Genomic DNA, 18,143 nt, shown 5'->3' with positions numbered 1-18,143 from the left:
TGGATACCTTTGACGCAGCTCTCGTCAGTCGATACCTTGCCGCGCTTTTCTTCCCGTGAATGTTAATAAAGGTGGAAGCACTTCCTCCAGCCTACGCAGCGGTTTTGGCATCCTTCACATCCCCAGTCCCTGGAAAAGAGTATAACGCTTTGCTGTGCTCTTCATCGGAGAACGCGATAGACGTCGGCATCGGAGTCATCGGAGCTGTCGGAATAAGAGCCTAGTTCGCTCTCCTCCTCAGAGAAAAGGTTTTCCCCATTAAACTCATCGCCATCAGGCACCACGACTACCTTCTTTCCCGTCTTCTTTCTTTCGGCTTCTCTTCCTTCTCATTGGGCTCGATAGGCCCGACTACCTTGTTCTCCCTCCCCCCCCCCCTTTTGTTCTCACCCTCCCCGTCTCCTGGGCCATAGTCTGCCACCTAGATATCCAAATCCTGGAGCTGCCCTGTCCTTGCATCTGCTTCCCTCTCTTCATCTCTTTTATTCAGCGTCTCCTCCAACCGCCCGATCAGTTCCTTGTTTTGCTCATTTTCCTTCTATTGTCGCAGGAGTTGCAACTTATGTTGTATCTGCTGTTTGGCGGTAGAGATTGGTGCGACATCATCAGGCTCCCTAAAATCGAGCTTGCTGCTAGGAGTAGATCTCCCGTCTGATCCAGGCTATGGCAAATCAACTGCCAGGACGCTTCCTTTCATCGGCAGAGGTCTCTAGGTGACGGAGCTCGGCCACGGCCCCGTCTTCAAGTACATCAAACTCGGCCATTGTGGCGATTTGATGACCTACGATGACTGTTGAGTCTTGGAGCGCCTCTCGGAGGGTCATTTGTAAAGAGATGTCAGCTCCTGCATCTACCGCGCTGGTGGTTTCATCCATTCGTCGGGAAAAGAAAGCTTTGGTCATGCAGAGCATTTGCCGTTAGCCTTGGGAAATATTGGTACCTCCGTCCGTGTTTTCGATCACTAACTCCGTTCGTGGGGAGTGTTCTGTAGTCAAGGCTGTGAAGGACATAGACAGAACTTTAGAAGTCCGTGGCGAGAGGTAAGACAGCATATCGTTGCTGCATACGTGATTAGGACCCTACCTGTGCCAAACACCCCACCGAGAGGAGCTGCTGTGAGTAATTCCTATTCTCTAGTCGCGCATCGTTCCTTCATAATTCGCTTTAGGCTTTTTTTTTTTTTTTTTTTTTTTTTTTTTTTTTGGTGGAAGAACGCCCACCGCCAGTTAACGCTACCTCTCTGTCTGCCCGTTTTGGAATGACAGGGAAATCATTCACGGTGACTGTGCGTCCACTCGCTGTTAAAGAATTCCTAAAAGGCTACTGTAATTCAAACGTTGTCCGATGTGCTCTTGAAATGGCGCCGTTTGTCTAGGCCACCGTAACGTAGAGCCTTTTGGGCGGGGTCAAGGACGGTAATATTTTGATTCCATCCCAAGATATAAGGCATCAACTTTCCGAGCTATTTTAGCTCTCCAGGTCAAGATGCTTCGTTTCCCTCCCAAAATAGTTAACAAGCTTCTCCGAATATCTGATGTGTACTCCAAAATGGACACGGGCCTGCCATCCCGCAAGCGTTTGCGACGGACTACTAGAAGCTGCTACCAATGTACGCATTACCACTCTGGATGATATCTGGATGGGGCCTGGAAAGTTCTTTCACTCTGACTTTCTGTGCTAACCCATGGTCACAACCCTACCAGGTAGGAAACGCAAAGTCAAGTGTCAGCTCACCGACGAGAATGTCGAAACCTGCGCTGAATGCTTAAAGAGTGGAACGCAGTGCACTCTTCGACCGCTTCATGCGGAGCCGGATAGCGAAAGCCCTCCACAGGAGCTTGAGGTGAGGCTTGAGCGTATTGAATCTCTCCTTAGAAAGCTGGTTCAGACCCACGAAGGATCCCAGCTGGCTGCAGTTCCTGATTTACTCTGGAACGAGTTTGTATGTTCCCCAAGTAAATTTCCATTGTGAGAGTCTAATTCCCGAGACAACGGCAGTTGCTTCATCCGCCAGTCGATGATGGGACTCTTCCTCCCCCTCCTCTCGTCGACGACCATGGTGTTCCCATGCCCATGCCGGCGGATGAGACGGATGCGAAGCAGTCGCTAGTGGCGCTTCTGCCATCTGCACAAGATGCGGTTGCTATTGTCACGAATACTACCGCTTGGCTCTGGGGACCGGAAAATCCTCGTGGGAGCGTTTTGACGCCGAACGATACCTCCCAGCTCCTCGAGCATGCCACCATTTCGAAAGGCAGCGGAATACACATCGCCAAAACCTTACTATTGTTTGCTCTGTATATGCAACAACTCCCTGCGAATTTCGATGTACAGTTTCTAGAGTCCCAGAACGTCGAAGGGGCGATTAAATTGATTGTCGAGAGAGTCAAGTTATTCATCGCATCCCACGAAGAAGAAGTCTGCTCGGTAGACGGTATAGAATGCTTGACTCTGCTAAGTTCGATTCAACTCAACGATGGTGCAATTCGACATGCGTGGATGTCATTTAGGAGAATCCTGGACGTCTGCAGATTAGTAGGGCTTCAGAACAGCTTCTCTATCTCTGCCCGCAACTCATCTTGCGCAGGCCTTCACCGACGCCTGTGGCTCTCGACTGTCTGTGGCGACGTCTATTGCAGTCTTCTCCTCGGCCTTGAGCCCGGGCTTGGCGTCACACCGTTTGGTCCTGACAACGAGGCCTGGGAGGATCCCCTTGCTGACTGTGAAGCAAACATCCAGCGCCGTATTTGCCTAATCGTGGCGCGCATCGCACAAAGAAATGCAGTTGGACATCATCAAGATCGCCGCTCCCTCCGAGAGATAGATGACTCTCTGGACAAATTACAGGAGTCTATGCCGTCATCTTGGTGGAGAGCCCCATCATTCCGTCAAGATCGCTCTCTTGACTCAGGGAAGGAGCCGAATCGCCTTATATGCCAGCTGTGGTTTTTCCAAGCGCGAATCTATGCGCACATGCCCATTGCCTTTGGCAACACTACGAACGACCCATTGAACAACCTTGAAAGCTGCATGGAAGCATCCAGGATTACTCTCCATCGGTACCTTGGAGTACAGCACGCCAAAGATCACCTCTCTCGATGCAGATCTGTCGATCAGTCGGCATTTGTAGCGGCAGTAGTTCTTCTTCTTGCTAAAGTACACAAAATGCACTTGACAGGTTCCACGGCGAGATACGATTCGGACCGTGCTCTCCTTGAGCAGGTCATTGACTCATTTGATGCCACCGGAAAAATGTGCAGAAGAGAGCATGTAGCAAGGCAGATCTCCGAGATTCTCTCCTCCATGCTGGGCATTGTGGATGCCGACTCCCTGGATGCCCTCTTCACAGCGAGTAACCCTCCTGATCCTGACACTTCCTTCAATCCTGGGCTCGAAATTGAAGGGACTTTGGGCACGGCCAGGATTGGGATGGAAGATATCCTTGTGTCTTCCATCCGGCCTGCAATTGACGCGCAGAGTCCAGCCGCGCGACTAATCGACCTATGTTTCCCGGTGAAGAAACCGGCCCCAGGCATATTAAACACAATTTAGAGCCAAACATATGACATTTAATGGGTCCAACTATCCGGCTATAAGATTATTCAATTTTCCAAACCCAGTTGCTATCTCGATTGGGAGACTAGCTTGGGGGGGGAAACAACCTTATCCTCGTCCCTCATGCACATCTGCTTGGGCCCAGACTTAGCTATGTTGAGACTTTAATAGCTCCCTCCCCTTTCTCACAATGCGCGCGTTTTCAATAATGGAATCCTCGCCCTCACCATCGATGGCAAGATACGTCATGAACGCACCCAATTCATCACATCGGACGGACCAATTCTCGCCCAACACGACTCCCATCCCGGTAACCATGCCCATCGCACTGTTAATTTTCTTAGGGACAACCCCTCCAGGCTTAACGATGAATGTTTGCCATATACTGGCATGACTCTCTGCGAATGCCAGAGCTCTTGTCTCGCATAATCCCTAAGACAAAGTTAGAATTGGAAAGTCCACGATAGATCGGAACCATACCTTGATCTTGCGCGGCTTTTCCAGAAACAGCAACTTCTTCTCTTGGTCCTGACGGACAAATTTGCCGCTTAAATGTACGTATCTAAATCGAGATCGAGATGTACTGGATTTTGTCTGCAATACTCGCCCCATACTTTCCAGGAAGGCGAGCGGATACTCCAAGTCGGCAGTGATGCTCCCTGTGTACGTTCCCATGGACCTTCAGATCCAATTAGTAAACAAAGTGCCCAGCTTTGATCTTTGAAAGCCTCCCTCCCAATGCAAGCACTTACCAAATCATTCCAGCTGCGTCTGCGTGCGTCTGCAATACATCCTCCGACCACACGGCGAAATCCTTCACCAAGACGCACTCAAGCTTCGGATGACCAGAGATGTCGGCGGGCAGATCCCGACGAACAAATGCAACGACACGGGAGATACTTGGGTGGGCCAGACATTGAATGAGGGCTTCGCCTCCAATCATTCCGCTGGCGCCGACAATGAGCATTTTCATGGTGAATAAACTTACGGGTTAATAATAAATGTCGATAAAGACTTCAAATTGAAGGTGGTGCCCGAGTTATATGTGATTCGCGGACTTTGGACGATGACCCTGACGGAATCTGATGTTTATAACTGATCATTGTCGGCCGAGTCGGCCGAGAGATCCATTACGACAGAACTAGCCAGGGCAAATTATTACCTTTATTATTATATATCCATGCACATTGCTATACTCCGCAGTATCGACAAGTGTGATCAGCGAGCACCTAGCGTTTGCCAGACTGAGGTTGGACCTATGTTCTATCACTTTTTCCTGTTCCTGCTAATAGAAAACTTTGTGCCACGCACATCGAGGCTTGTTCTGGTGTGTTTGAACCCTATGCTTTCCACGCCTGCCTCCATGGCCATCTCAGCCAGTCGTAGAAGTTGCTCGTCGGTGCAAGGTGGTTGCGGAGTAAAGTCATTTCCATTCCGCTCCTCAATCGTGATCATGCCGGAGAATCCGTGGTGCCGTCTCTGTGTCTCCAGGGTAACTTGCAACAACGTTTCTGATTGAGAGTCACCTAGTGGGAGTTTCCACGAGGCCAAACTCGTCAAAAACCTGTTGTCCTTGTACCGGAATTCATAGTACTTCTTTTCCACCGCGGCTTGGCTCCCTGTAACGATCTCCCAGGCGCTCTCGAAATCAGTCTCTCCGAGGAAAATGCCAAAAGCAGAGTCAGCATTAGTGTGAGAGTAGACAACGCCCACTCGATTTCCGTTCCATAACTTGGCAGAGATGGTACCTTCGACCTCAACCGTGGTGTTGCCAAATATGTGCGTCAATACGTACCCAGACTCGGGACCGGGGAGACCACGTATACCAAAGAAAGTTGGTCTCAGTTTCCCCCCAAGAGAAAAGTCATTGACAGGATCGTAAGGCTTAACCAGGATTCTCTTCGTCTCTGTATTTCTTTGCCACTGCTCTGCCCGAAGCAACAAGAGTCCGAGGCCTGCATTGGTACGGTGGAATTGATCGCTGCCTTCGGAGTGATCTAATGCGAGCGTTATCCTCTTTCCAGTGCTGTCCTGGCAGCTGAGAACGGCGATTAAACTCTCTGGAGGCGTCACCGTTACCCTAGGTCCTAGATCAGCGGAAGCCATAGGCTCGTATAAAAGCAGGCCGTATTCTGGACTCAATGTTAGGATCGGTAAAGTAATTTGAATCCCTTTATTCGTGAGGAAGAACGGCGATTCGTGTGTCCTGTCTTCGACCCTCCTCACATCCCTAGAGCCCTCAAAACAGCTCGGCGAGGGTGCCAATAAGCCGGATTTAGCTGTGTTTTTCATAGACCACACGAAGATAGAGTGGTCGTCAGATCGCCGCATTATCTCCTCTTGAAGCCGGATAAATGCCATCTTCCCCTCTCCGTATAGCAAGGGCATGTTCACGCTAAAGAGTCCCAGCAAACAGTATGCCTCGTCCTCGATCCGGGTGGTCTGGCGTTTTGCAGCCCATGACATACGCTGAGCAACACTATATTTCGATAATTTGCCATCGAAGAATACGTCGCGGTCAATGCCAGTACCTGCAGAGATCTCGGCGACAAGATCATCCCGACTTCCGAGTTCATCCCATTTAGAGCCGAAAAAGACTACGAGTGCGGGGGCGATGAGCTCTTGAAGTGTCCAGCCGCGGGTAAACCACCGACTCCGACAGAGAAGAGATGGATCTTCCTTGACTGATGTCGCACTCAAGTCTTCGAGATATGCGTAGCAGACAACCGATTTATGGTACCAAGTGAACATGGAATTTATCGCCTCGGCAAGCTCTGTCGAGCTGGTTTTGTCGATACAACAAGTGTCGATCCACTGAAGAAGGTGTCAGACCTACAGGAAGAAAAAAAAAAAAAAAAAAAACTAAAAAGGAAAAAAAAAAAAAAAAAAAAAAACTAAGAATGGGACCGAGACTGAGACGGCCACAGCTCCTCGGTCCCAACCAAGCGGAGCTGAGACGACTTACAACGTATTCTAAGCCATCGTTCTTTGCTTGTTCGCAACACCCTGCGATCTTGGAGTAACCGTTGAGAGACCGAGCCCTGCCGCCCTCTATATCCTGCAGCAGGACCTCTTCCTCACCCCATGTGTGCGACAGGATTGCGTATGAGGGAGTTTCTCGGTCACTGAATTCTTTAATCTGCAAGGTACGCACGTTGAGTAACCTCATTTTTTTGCTGGGGGAGGGAGTCGTTGGGAAGAACAGGTCGGAAAAGAAATTATCGCGGGAGTCGAGATGCGGGGTTTTGAGGCGCAGGGGCAGAGAGACCTGGCCAGGCTACATCTCCATCCCACGAGTGGCAGCGACCCGAGAATGCCCTGCAAATAGAGGGAGGTTGGCTGTTGAAAGCTCGGAGGCTTGATCGTCTTGCCTTTATTTCGATGATATTCAACTTCAGTGGAAGGGACCTAGGATAGCGGGCCAAATCCAGGTCCTCTGTCAGGTAATGCTGTATTGATGCAACGAAGGATTGTGCAGCAAATGTCTCTCCTCAAAACTGAGGGCCTCTAGGAAAAAGAATGGTATACTTAGGTGTTACTGCTTTCTAGGAAATGTGCGCAGTGACATCGTGTTCGTACGACGCCATTTATCTGCAACGTCCATCAATGAAAGGGGTTTTCTTTTGATGCCGTGGAGACAGGGCAATGAATGGGCGCCAAATCTATTGACAGACTGGTCAGGTCCCTGAAGGGTATCACGACGTTGAATGGAGATTAATGAATGGTTTCATTGTAACTTTTCAATCGTTCTTCGAACCTCCACGTTGCCTTCCACCGTTCATGGGCGGCGGGGCCTCGGTTGTCGGCCCAGGTCTTGGTTCGACTCGGGCCACTAGGGATGGGATTCCGAGAGGAAGAGAAAGATCGAAGAACTCCTAGAGGAAAATGTCCAGTGATGTTGTGTGTGGTTGTGACGATTGGAAGAAATGAGGACCAGACCGGACTTACTCCCCAGGATTTGAGAGTGGAATTGCACAAATGAAGATATCTATTAATTCCTGAAACCTGTGAGATCCCAATTCGTAAAAGTTCTCCCGCTGGCCATATTTAACGCTAAAATACAATATACAGCTAATAAAATCAGCCTCCGTGGTCCAAACAGAGCACACGCCTACATACACACTCGCTCTTCCTACCACCTTTGCGTCTGCCGCGCATGTAGCTCTGCCTCGTCTTCTTCCTTCCTTCTCTTCCAAGACTTCATCCCTATAGTGATGAATACGAGCCCGTTCCAGAATCCCCTCAGAGAACCAGATATCGCGACGGCGAGCAGGAGGGGGTAGGACCCAAACGTGGGATCGATAAAAGCGGCCACACGGTTCGTCGATGGCGCGACCCAGACCGACAGGAGGGCCAAGAAGAAGAATAGAGGCATGAGAACGTACTGTCTGAAGGATAGGGAAGATCGTTGCGGGATAAAGTGTCGGGTGGGGGTGGTGCTCGAAACGGAACATAAGGAAGTCGGCTGCAGCGACTCGTCGAAAGATTGGGGGGTATATACGCGCTGCGGACCGGCGTGGACGTCGACATCGACGGTGACAGCCACGCCGATACTGGAATCATCGTATGTGGTGTCGGACTTTGGTAGGACGGTATTGTCCATGTCAAACTGAACGAGGTCGGTGGTCAGTGACCGCAAGGCTAGTCTTCGCTTGGCGATCTCGACGCCGACCATGATATAGAGGACCATCGTAACGAGGATTGACGACCTAGAGGGATGGGTTTTGCCACTGTTAGCGAGGTATCACCTACGTGAGATGCGGGAGGAGAGGAGAACACAATCACATACCATATAGTTCCGTAGTAGCAGACAATTCGGAATAACACCCACTTCGGGGCAATTGCACACCAAAGCTATCAAGGGAAATGCCGTCAGCTCCATGGCCACCACCAGGTTTTTTGGGGGGGAAGGGCATACCGTAACACTACCATACATTGGACCCTTCTCGTCTGTCCGGATGAAGAGGAAGACAAGGGCGGGAACAAAGGTAATAATTGTAATGCCAACCATGTATTTCCATTCGAGCCTCTTTAGAGAATCGGTATCATATCGATGGAAGACGATCAGATAGACGTCTATGGCCATAACGAGGGTCCATAGCACGTCTGCAACAGGGAACCTTGGGCACGTGGGTGTTAGCAACAAGCCAAGCCGCCAAGAGGGTTAGGTTAAAGAAGAAGAAAATAACACGAAAAAAAAAAGCTTGGCTGCCCTGGACTACGCCTGGCGCCTCGGGAATGGAGTTTCACAACATGGCCAAGAAATATACGTACATCTGATTCAGAAAACCCTGGAACTGGCACAACGCCGAAGAATTCCCATCCTTGTACCCGCTCGTAGAAATCATCGTGCACGTCACGTCGAAGGCGTTGAAAAAGGCGTTGATGAAGATGAGGCGATGCATCGGGTTGCGAAAGTGACGCGACATGTAGAACACGGCGATGATGGTGATGACGCCTATCGCGGACATGGTAGAAGCCGTGCGCATGACGATCATAAGATCGCGCAACTGCTTCGGGGTGAGGTCGACCTCACCGCGTGTCTCGAGCATCGTATCGTTTATTGCTTGTCGTCTTGTCTTGGCGGTTACGGAGGCTCTGTTGTTGTAGTTACTGCCTCGCGGCTAAACTGCCGGGGCTGAATTCCCATTGTCATCGATCGATCGAAGGAAGGGAAGAGCAAAGCAAAAGAGAGGCGAAAACAGTGGCATGCAAATGTGAGGACATGTAGAAGCCGTAATAACATGTCAGAGTGGATAGTATTGGTGGCCATTCGTGGATTTGCAAAAGTTGGTGGTGGATTGCGTGCTGCCTCCTATTTCGTGGGGGAGCGTCGGGAACTGGGGCCCAGAAGCCACAAAGGAGCAAAGAGGCGTGGGGGTTGATCTTCCCCCGGTCTTCTCTCGCATGGAAATGGAGAACACAGGAGCATCTTGGTTTCACAAAGATGCTGTGGCACTGGCCAAGACAAGGCCGCTTTTTTTTAACGTTGGAACCCTCTTGCGCCCTTGCCATGCTTCGAGATTGTCTGAAGGCAAGGAAAGGCCTGGCTCAGAGAGAAGCCCGCCGTTGGTGGATCGGACTTACACTAGTCCCAGAGGCTTCAATGTGCCGCCGTGGCTAATCATCATCATCAATCACGTCGATCGATCGCTGATCCCGTACCTAGCTGGTCCGCATAGCTTTGAAAATCCGGCTGTCGAATTGCTCATTTCTTGCATTTCAGCTGGTGATCGACAATCCTAGCGGGCATCACGCGAGCTCTCCCCACCAACGTGCCAACGAGACTGGACTCGGCATACCCACAGGAACGCATCGCGACGTCGACCCATTTTTGTCCCATTGCTACGGATCCGACGGGCAATATTCGGTGGGGGCAAGACCAATAAGCGTGTGGGGAGCCATTAATGCGTCATGAGGGCTGAAAGTGAATGGTCCATCGAAGGTGTTGCGTCTTCCAAGTTCCAGCAGGGATCGGATTTCCCGTGGATCTTGGCATCGATCCGCTTCAACGCATTGCGCCAGTTGGGGGCAGGTGCAATTTTAGCTTTTCCATAATTAGGCAAGGATCCGAATCCCTCGAATAGGCTCGAACAGGCTCGAGCAGGGGGGGTTCGGGTGGTACCGAGGTTTTCAGGCGTATTAGGGTTGAGGTTTCCATCCACCAAGACGAAAGCAGAAGGACAACGGTTTCAGGCATTTTCATACGAAGTACTAAAGAAGTCTGTGTGGCAAGATCCTGCACGGTCATGATCACTACATCTTTCCCTAAGATGGCGCACAACACGAGTTACGTGCTCAGCCTCAACACCCGATAGACCTGCGCATTTCACGGCGGGTGAAAAAAATTAATTTCGCTGTTTCGCTGTTAGCTCATAGTGACAGGGAGTGTTCACGACTTATCAGCCAATACTCCTTGCTCATACAGCACTGAGCCAGCCAAAAAAGGCCAGGAAGAGCCACTGACAGCACTTCCCTTTCGAACCAGCCTGTTGCCCTTCGCTCTCAATGGGCAGCTTCTTGTGACTTGGGAGCCTGCCACTGCATCACGCATCGGGGATGTGAAAGGAGCTAACAATGTTGCCAGCGCTCCATGAAGTCAAAGCCTCCGCCTCCTCGTCCTTGCCATATCCCTCCGAAGGTTGCAAGTGGACCATTTTCTCAAGTATGGATTCAGCTTTTGACGTTGCATCCAGCCGTGTGACTCTAAGGATGCAAGGGGGATAGCTTGGCTGCGAAGGGCAATACAACCTCTGAGCATGCACGGAAGCCCCGAAGACTGCTTCCTTTGTGGGTCCATGAGTCTCTTGGTCCTGTGCTCAAAAGGTTAACATCCTCCTTGGCCTCGTCAGGAAGGTTAGGCTCAGGCCCGCTCGGAATGGCCGAATTTGGTTAAACTTGGGGGAAATTTTTGGACAGCTCATTTCCAGGTTGCGTCAAAAAAGTCCGATAAGGCAGCCTTCATGGACTCTTTGGCTTTCGGCAAACAGACGTTGGTATACGGCTCATACCAACGATCTATTGATGCAGTCTGCCAAGTTACTCCCACGCCGAAACTCTTCGTGGGGTATGATGCCCAGAGCGTGAGGAATCGAGAACTCTATGGGAGTGTGCTCCTACTCGGTAGGTGGTAGATGGCATCCCGTAAGGGGTATTCTTTCCCCGTCTCTGACCTATGACTTTGCTTCTGAGGGTTAGGGTTACCATCGCGGCTCCACATACGAACGCTCTCCGACACATTTTATCCTGCCAATATTTTCGAACGTTGCATCAATGTACTTCATATTCAAAGTATATACGGGAAGATGTCGAATTCCACTTTCGCTATGCCGTACCCACGCTATGCCCTCGCGCATTGCCTCCTGCCTTCCCACCTCTCACATTCTCCTGCCTCTCAAGGGAGACACTGGCTATACCAGTCGTTGGACTTGGTGCAGGTTCCCTGCGCACACGTCGTTGGTCCAGTCCAGCCAATTCCACCACACTGTCCATACAGAGCGGCGCCGCTGCCACCACCGGTTCCGCTCGTCGGGGTAGGCGTCACGGCAGTGCTCAAGGTCGTTGGGGTCGGGTTGCCGCCGCCGTTGTCGCCGCCACCAGAGCAAGTAATGGGCCTGGGTCCAGGGATAGAATAGGCCCTGCCTCCATTCGTGGGCTTGCCCGTCGCATCGTAGATGCTCAACAAGATACCGGGGTCGGTGGCCGAGTAGGCACCGGGGAAGCTGACGGTGTTGCCCGCGCCGGTGTTGGTGCCGGATCCGGTGACGCGGATCTGGGCGCATTCCATATAGAACTGGGCACCGTTGCGGCCGGTAGCACTGTGGAGGGCGAGAAGCTCGACGCGCATCAGGTAGTCGCCCGGCGCGACGCAGGATGGCATGGTGAAGTAGTGCCAGCCGTCGTTGGCGATGAGGCGGTCAACGGCCCAGGTGGTTCCAGTGAGGCCATCCTCTGCGACCTTGAACCAGCTTAGGCCCGTGGTTCCAGCGGTGGCAGCGTTGTCGACCTTGGCAAGGTAGACCATGATGGGGCCTAAGAAAAGGATATTAACATCGACCGTGACAAGATAATCCTAGGTTGTATGGATTTGTTTGACATACCCTTGTGCGAAGATGCAATGGGGTTATCCGGATCATTGCTTCCTTGAGGCCCACCGATGATATGCTGATAACGGGCACCAACCTGAGCTCCAGCGGGGATGGTGATGACATTGTTGTCCTTGTATTGGAGGTTCTTGTTGCAGGCAAAGGCTGCATCATTCACATCCTCGATCGGGAAGTTGGATGAAGGAGCCCTGATACCGTAGAGTAGACCCTGATCGGCTCCGTTGACTTTGACATTCTGGAAGATGGCATGGGCGGAGGCCGCGCCTACGAAGCTAAGGATGGTTGCGACCCTCATGTTGGCGAGGTTGATCTGCGGCGGGGTGGACGGAGATGGTGATGGCGGCAGCAATAGGAGGCAGACTCGTGGTTTCTACAAGACAAGATTGTCGTGCCGAGCAGCGGAGAAAACATTCTTAAATAGTAATCGTAGGGAGGAATCAACGAACCCCGGATTTTGATCTCGATCTCCATTTGAAAATAGCCATCTGCATGCCTTTTCATCTTGAACCCTTTTCCACCAATGGATCCTCACCAGCAAAATCTCGAGGCTTTCACCAACCAGTTCCAGACCAACTTTGGCAGATGAAAAGCCGGCTCTTGGCGCGACTCCAAGAGCCGGGATTGGCGGCTTCGGAAATGTTCCGTGTTTCAAGCCCCGGACGGACATGAGCACTCCACAAAATCCCACCTCCCAAATACCGCTCGAGCGGGCCGATTTCTCCATCCCCTTCAACAGAGTATGGAAGTGATCCTCGTTCATTCGTGGGGCAAGTTGGAGAGAACTTCCAGAGAGACGCGCTTTCAACCCATCGCTCCTGTCCCTTATTTAGAATATGATCGGCATTTGTCTTTAGAATGAAACCCGAACGACACTTGATCCCATGATTATTTTATTTTATTTTTTTTTTTACCCTTTTCTTTTCGAATTTTATTTCAGCTCTCACCTTTTGGGAACTTGTCAAATCTAGTTGCAATCTATTGCGAACGATGCATCGGTTGACTTGCCCATGCTTGCATTTGTCCCTCCATACCTTCGTCAACATAGACTGTGATTTTCATGTCAGCTTTTTCGATGGGAACTGATGAACTTCCAACGTTATAATTGTCATCAAGATTGCTTCCGTTCATTGCGTCTACTTCGTAGTATCTGCTTGATCCTGGTGACCCTCTTCGACTGTGTTGTACTAGAATTTATTCAGATAGGCGTGGTGTCCATTTCCACTTGGGACGGAGCCAAGGCGTCAGAGGCTCAAAATCAGTGGGAACCATCAATCTCTCTATGAAGAGAGGATAAGAGCATGAAAGATGCCGCCGCCACAACCAATCGGCAACTCCCGATGTCACCTGTTCGATCCAAGGATTCGACGCTCGGGATTCATCATAACTCCCTTTTCTGCTCTCACCGCTGCATCTTTCCCCGCTTTTAGTTTGCGTCTTTTCCATCTAGATTTTCTTCGTTGTTATCGATAATATTCCTACTCTTTTTTCCTTTCTCTCGGACTTCATTTCCACTCCTTCTCCACTCCATGCCGGGTCCGGGTCCAGCGTTCATCGGGACAAACAACTCTTCAATACATCCCACCACAAAATGCCGGCCCATAGACAGTTCTTCGCAAATCTGGACGAAATCTGCTCGGCTGCATCATTCGTCACTGACCGCCCCAAAGGTAGTCGCCACCCACGTGTGCCCGAGGCAATCTACCCAGTGGATTACGGCTTTCTCCAAAATACGGCGGGAGGAGACGGGGAGGGCATTGACGTTTTCTGCGGGAGTGCAAAGGACAGCGGAGTAGTCGGTGTCTTTTTGACGGCCGACGTAGGGAAGCGGGATGTGGAAGTAAAGGTCATCCTCAACTGTACCCAGAGCGAAATCGCAGAGATTCAACACCTGTTACATGACGTTTTAAACATTGGAGGCTGCCTGATTCCGCGATACCGGTAATGACCAACGCGGCAGGCACTCTTGCATTCAGCTTGCCGCTTGGCTTCCGTGTCCTTCGGAAATACCTGGACACGTCTCCGCCCGTTGGCGTCAACTTCTGGATCTGTTGTTGACTGGGCGACATTGCCTTGACCTTTTCTCTCTCGGTACTAGATATATTAATTAAATAGACACTTGCGCATTTCTCCAATCCACGAACTTCATTCAGTGGTATTTTCCTTGAATGTATGTTGCAGTTGTGGTACGTATGATCTCGTATTTCGTTCCCGGTGCTGACGCGCTTCGATGTTAGGTCCCTCAAGCATCAGGATCAGCATGGCCCTTATAATCACCCGGACCTCCCGGAATCTCTCAAGGGCCACCCCCCCAACCCCAAGGGTCTCGTCCTTCACCACCAAATCACACCAGTTTACCCTCCGGTTATAGTCATGACATCACTGAGAGTCCTCATCTGCGGAGCAGGCATCGCCGGACCCGCGCTAGCCTTCTGGCTCAGCAAAATCGGCTGCGCCGTCACGGTCATCGAGCGCACATCCACAGCCCGACATGTGGGCCAGCAGATTGATATCCGCGCTCAAGGCGTAACCGTGATGCGAAGGATGGGCATCGAGGCCGCGGTGCGCGCCCGCGTTGTCGACGAGCGGGGTACGCAGATTGTTGATCGCAACGGCAAGCGCAAGGCCTTCTTCGCCGCCAACAAGTCAGGCAAAGGCAGGCAAACAATATCCTCAGAGTTTGAAATTATGCGTCGCGACCTATCAGTTATCCTTTTCGACATTACCAAAGATAAGACGAAATATGTCTATGGCATACGGGTTCAGTCTTTTGAGCAACTGGGCGGCGACAAGGGGGTGCATGTGAAGTTCTCAGATGGCACGGAAGACATCTTCGACCTGGTAGTAGGCGCAGACGGTCAAAATTCCGAGTTGCGAAAGTTGCTCCTTGGTCCTGATACGCCAGACCCTTTTTATCCATCGGGCACGTTGATGGCATGGGTAACTATTCCATCAGTCGAAGGCGATCCAGATACTTTCACCGGCTGCATCGCTCCAGGTCGGAGAGCAATCGGGACCCGTGTCGGTCGACCTGGATGTCAGCAACTGTACCTTATGGCCGTGGCCGACGACCTACCGGAAGGCCATCCGTTGAAAGCCACGTTGAGAAATGGCAGCACTGTGGCGAGCCAAAAGAAGGCTTGGGCCGACTACTTCGAGGATGCGGGTTGGGAGGCGTCCCGGTTCACCCGCGACATGGTGTCGTCACCTTTGGCAGACGATTGGCATGCCTGCGATGTTGGGCAGGTGAGGATGGATTCTTGGTTCAAAGGGAGGGTCGCCCTGGTCGGGGACGCCGGCTTTTGCCCCTCGCCAGCTACCGGCATGGGAACCGCTTGTGCCTTTGTCGGGGCATATGTTCTGGCTGGAGAGATTGCCCGAACCTGCGGTCTCACCGCCGAGGGAAATGCCGACGACGTGGACGTCGAAAAGGCCCGTCAGCGTGTCCCGGCTGCCTTGCAAGCCTACGACCAGAGACTGAGGCCTTTTATCACCAAGGTCCACAAACGAGCACACCGTGGAAAATTGCCGAGCTCAGCGCTGGGAATTTCCTTCTGGTACTTTGCTTTAAGCTGCATCGAGACTCTCAAGCTCGACAAGATCGCCAGTCGCATGCTTCCAGACGATGTTATTGGGTGGAACCTACCTGAATACCCCGAGCTTGGAACAAGCAGATGAAGAGCTTGTTTTGCTCGTTGTACATTAGAACCACCAAGATGGAACCCTCCCCCACCCCTTTCCCTTGACACCACTCGCCAACTAGATGATATCCCTACTCATAATAAACACGAGTTCATTACTAATTCTTTATATAAACCTATAACAGTTGAATAAACATATTCGTTAATTGTTGCAGCGCGGTTTAACGGGCTGAGCCGCATAGAGGGCTTGGCTTCAGCAAGAGCCCAAGCTAGGGACGCAAGCCACTTGCTGCTACGATCACCAGCGGCGCAGCAACAGCTCAAGGGTATACGTGTAGGTGTAATAGAATACCAAGAAATGGCTGGCTTCGCCGCGAAAGAGAGCTGAGGGTACTTAAGTAGATTCAAGGAGCAATTCTAGACAGGCACGTGGCGCTGGAACTGACATCTTTTGGTCTATTAGGCTAAATGCTTGACATGACTCAAAGACTCGCGATTGATTTTCCAGGCGCACCGCCACTGTAGAAATGACCCTGCGGCAAATTGTGGTAGAATGCTTGATGAGGGGTAAGAAAAGAAAAGGTATCCATCCTCAGAATTAGGAGTCTACCACCGAATCCAGGCTGATTTGGACAGACATCGAGGGTCCTTGCAAGTATCAGAAGTCTGCATTACAGCCATGGCAGTTGTGAGTTTCCTTATTTCAGACCCCAAGACCTATATAACAATCCTTGTAGGGTGATCAAACGCTAAGAGGCGAATATGAACCGATTACCTCCCACCTCTTCCCACCAGTCTCCTCTAGCCATGTTATTTACTGGACAAGGTCTCCTTTTGGTAGAGGGCTGATCGAAATAGGAGATGATAAGAAAATCGAGCGTGAGGAGGTAACAATTGCTGGATACTATGATGTCCCAGTAAGCATGGCAGTGGAAGTTTAGGAGATGGAGGTTAAATTCGTGAAGCTGGATGATGGATCATATCTGCACGAACACATTCCAGAAACGCCCATGCCCACGATCTTCGAGGTGGATAATAACCTCAAGCTTGGAGAGACTTCGGAAATTGAGAGTAGCATTAAGTACCACCCTTTGTATATCCCTTGTTATAGCTTCCTCCTCACCTTTACCAGTATCCACAAGAATGAAATGGTAACGAACATTCTCCCTAATCTTTAAAGCACTCACGGCTGTGGTGTAACGTTTACGCCAAGACGATCCCTTAATCCTTCACCCTCCTCCAATCTCTTGCCCCTTGCGATTGTGAAACATGACTCTCTCAATCTCAGACTTGGGTTACATAATCAACCAAGCTATCTTTGAGTCCTCACGGGCATCAACACAACAACCCAACCCTCGAGTAACAAAACTCTACCCTTTGACTCTATGATACTCATTCCATCATGACTGAAATGCCTGATGACCAGCTACTCACCTTGCCAGACGGACGCCGTCTTTCATATGCCGTCATTGGTTCGCCGGGCTCTCGCCTATCTCCCATATTCTACTTTCATGGATTCCCCGGCACACACTGCGAGGCATTCACACTCCATGACGCGGCTTCCCGAAGAGGTATCCAAATCATTTCTATAACGCGCCCCGGTTACGGAGGATCAACATACCAGGACGGCCGAACGATACCATCCTTCGCCGACGATGTGCTCGCAATTGCCGACCACCTTGATGCCCATCGGTTTGCCTTGGCCGGCATGTCTGGTGGAAGCCCATACGTTCTCGCTTGCCTGCGCGCTATTCCACGAGAGCGGCTGCTTGGAGCTGCTATCGTCTCAGGCATGTACCCAACAAAGTTGGGCACAGAGGGGATGATGCTTGTGAATCGTGTGCTGCTAGCTGTTGCGCCCTGGGCCACAGGCTTCGTATCCATCGTATTCGACGCAGCAGTAGGGCGGATGACTCGAGGTGACCCCGAAGACTATAAACGGGCTATGGTGGACTCCTTCAAAAGTCGCCCGGCGGAAGATCTCAAGGCACTTGAGGCGAATGACGGCAGAATGTTAAAGGTGCTAATGAAAAGCACGCGGGATGCGCTCCAGGATGGGGGCAAAGGTTCGGCTTGGGAGGCTCGGCTTCTTGGAAGTGACTGGGGATTTGAGCTTGGGGACTTGAAGGTTGATCAAGGCAAAGTAGTGCTGTGGCATGGCGGGAAAGATATCAACTGTCCCCTGGCTATGGCGAGGAAGGCAGCAACCATGATTGCTGGCGCTGAACTGCGTGTTTATGAGGAAGAAGCCCATGCTAGCCTTCTTGTTAATCGGATGGACGAAATCATGGATACCCTCGAATCGTTTTTAGGACCGGCCTGATTTTTTTCTCTCTCCCTCTCT

The 18,143-nt window shown here is 51.1% G+C and overlaps 4 protein-coding genes and 1 pseudogene across 4 annotated transcripts; 3 read left to right on the top strand and 2 right to left on the bottom strand.

Moving 5' to 3' along the window:
- Window positions 1-1,485: 1,485 nt before the first annotated feature.
- Window positions 1,486-4,537, top strand: SAPIO_CDS9234 (uncharacterized protein; the record flags this gene model as incomplete). The annotated part of the gene is made up of 8 exons (XM_016790678.1): window positions 1,486-1,609; window positions 1,704-1,942; window positions 1,999-2,434; window positions 3,179-3,513; window positions 3,727-3,865; window positions 3,967-3,997; window positions 4,177-4,218; window positions 4,321-4,537. 8 exons carry the CDS (start codon window positions 1,486-1,488, stop codon window positions 4,535-4,537), a joined length of 1,563 nt encoding a protein of 520 aa, XP_016639981.1.
- A 284-nt stretch (window positions 4,538-4,821) lies between these two features.
- SAPIO_CDS9233 (uncharacterized protein) lies at window positions 4,822-9,107 on the bottom strand (the record flags this gene model as incomplete). The annotated part of the gene is made up of 6 exons (XM_016790677.1): window positions 4,822-5,687; window positions 6,024-6,337; window positions 7,692-8,264; window positions 8,345-8,409; window positions 8,474-8,675; window positions 8,830-9,107. The coding sequence occupies 6 exons, from the start codon at window positions 9,105-9,107 to the stop codon at window positions 4,822-4,824; spliced, it is 2,298 nt and encodes a 765-aa protein (XP_016639980.1).
- A 2,342-nt stretch (window positions 9,108-11,449) lies between these two features.
- On the bottom strand, window positions 11,450-12,456 carry SAPIO_CDS9232 (Glycosyl hydrolase family 61; the record flags this gene model as incomplete). The annotated part of the gene is made up of 2 exons (XM_016790676.1): window positions 11,450-12,087; window positions 12,156-12,456. 2 exons carry the CDS (start codon window positions 12,454-12,456, stop codon window positions 11,450-11,452), a joined length of 939 nt encoding a protein of 312 aa, XP_016639979.1.
- Window positions 12,457-13,749: 1,293 nt separating this feature from the next.
- Window positions 13,750-15,836, top strand: SAPIO_CDS9231 (uncharacterized protein; the record flags this gene model as incomplete). Its single annotated transcript, XM_016790675.1, has 2 exons — window positions 13,750-14,099; window positions 14,396-15,836. 2 exons carry the CDS (start codon window positions 13,750-13,752, stop codon window positions 15,834-15,836), a joined length of 1,791 nt encoding a protein of 596 aa, XP_016639978.1.
- A 1,365-nt stretch (window positions 15,837-17,201) lies between these two features.
- On the top strand, window positions 17,202-18,122 carry SAPIO_CDS9230 (annotated as a pseudogene; the record flags this gene model as incomplete).
- Between the last annotated feature and the right edge of the window lie 21 nt (window positions 18,123-18,143).

This window comes from Scedosporium apiospermum, assembly GCF_000732125.1.
Source record: "Scedosporium apiospermum strain IHEM 14462 chromosome Unknown SEQ_SAPIO_0132, whole genome shotgun sequence".
NCBI lineage: Eukaryota > Fungi > Ascomycota > Sordariomycetes > Microascales > Microascaceae > Scedosporium > Scedosporium apiospermum.
This window is presented reverse-complemented; position numbering and strand designations above follow the sequence as displayed.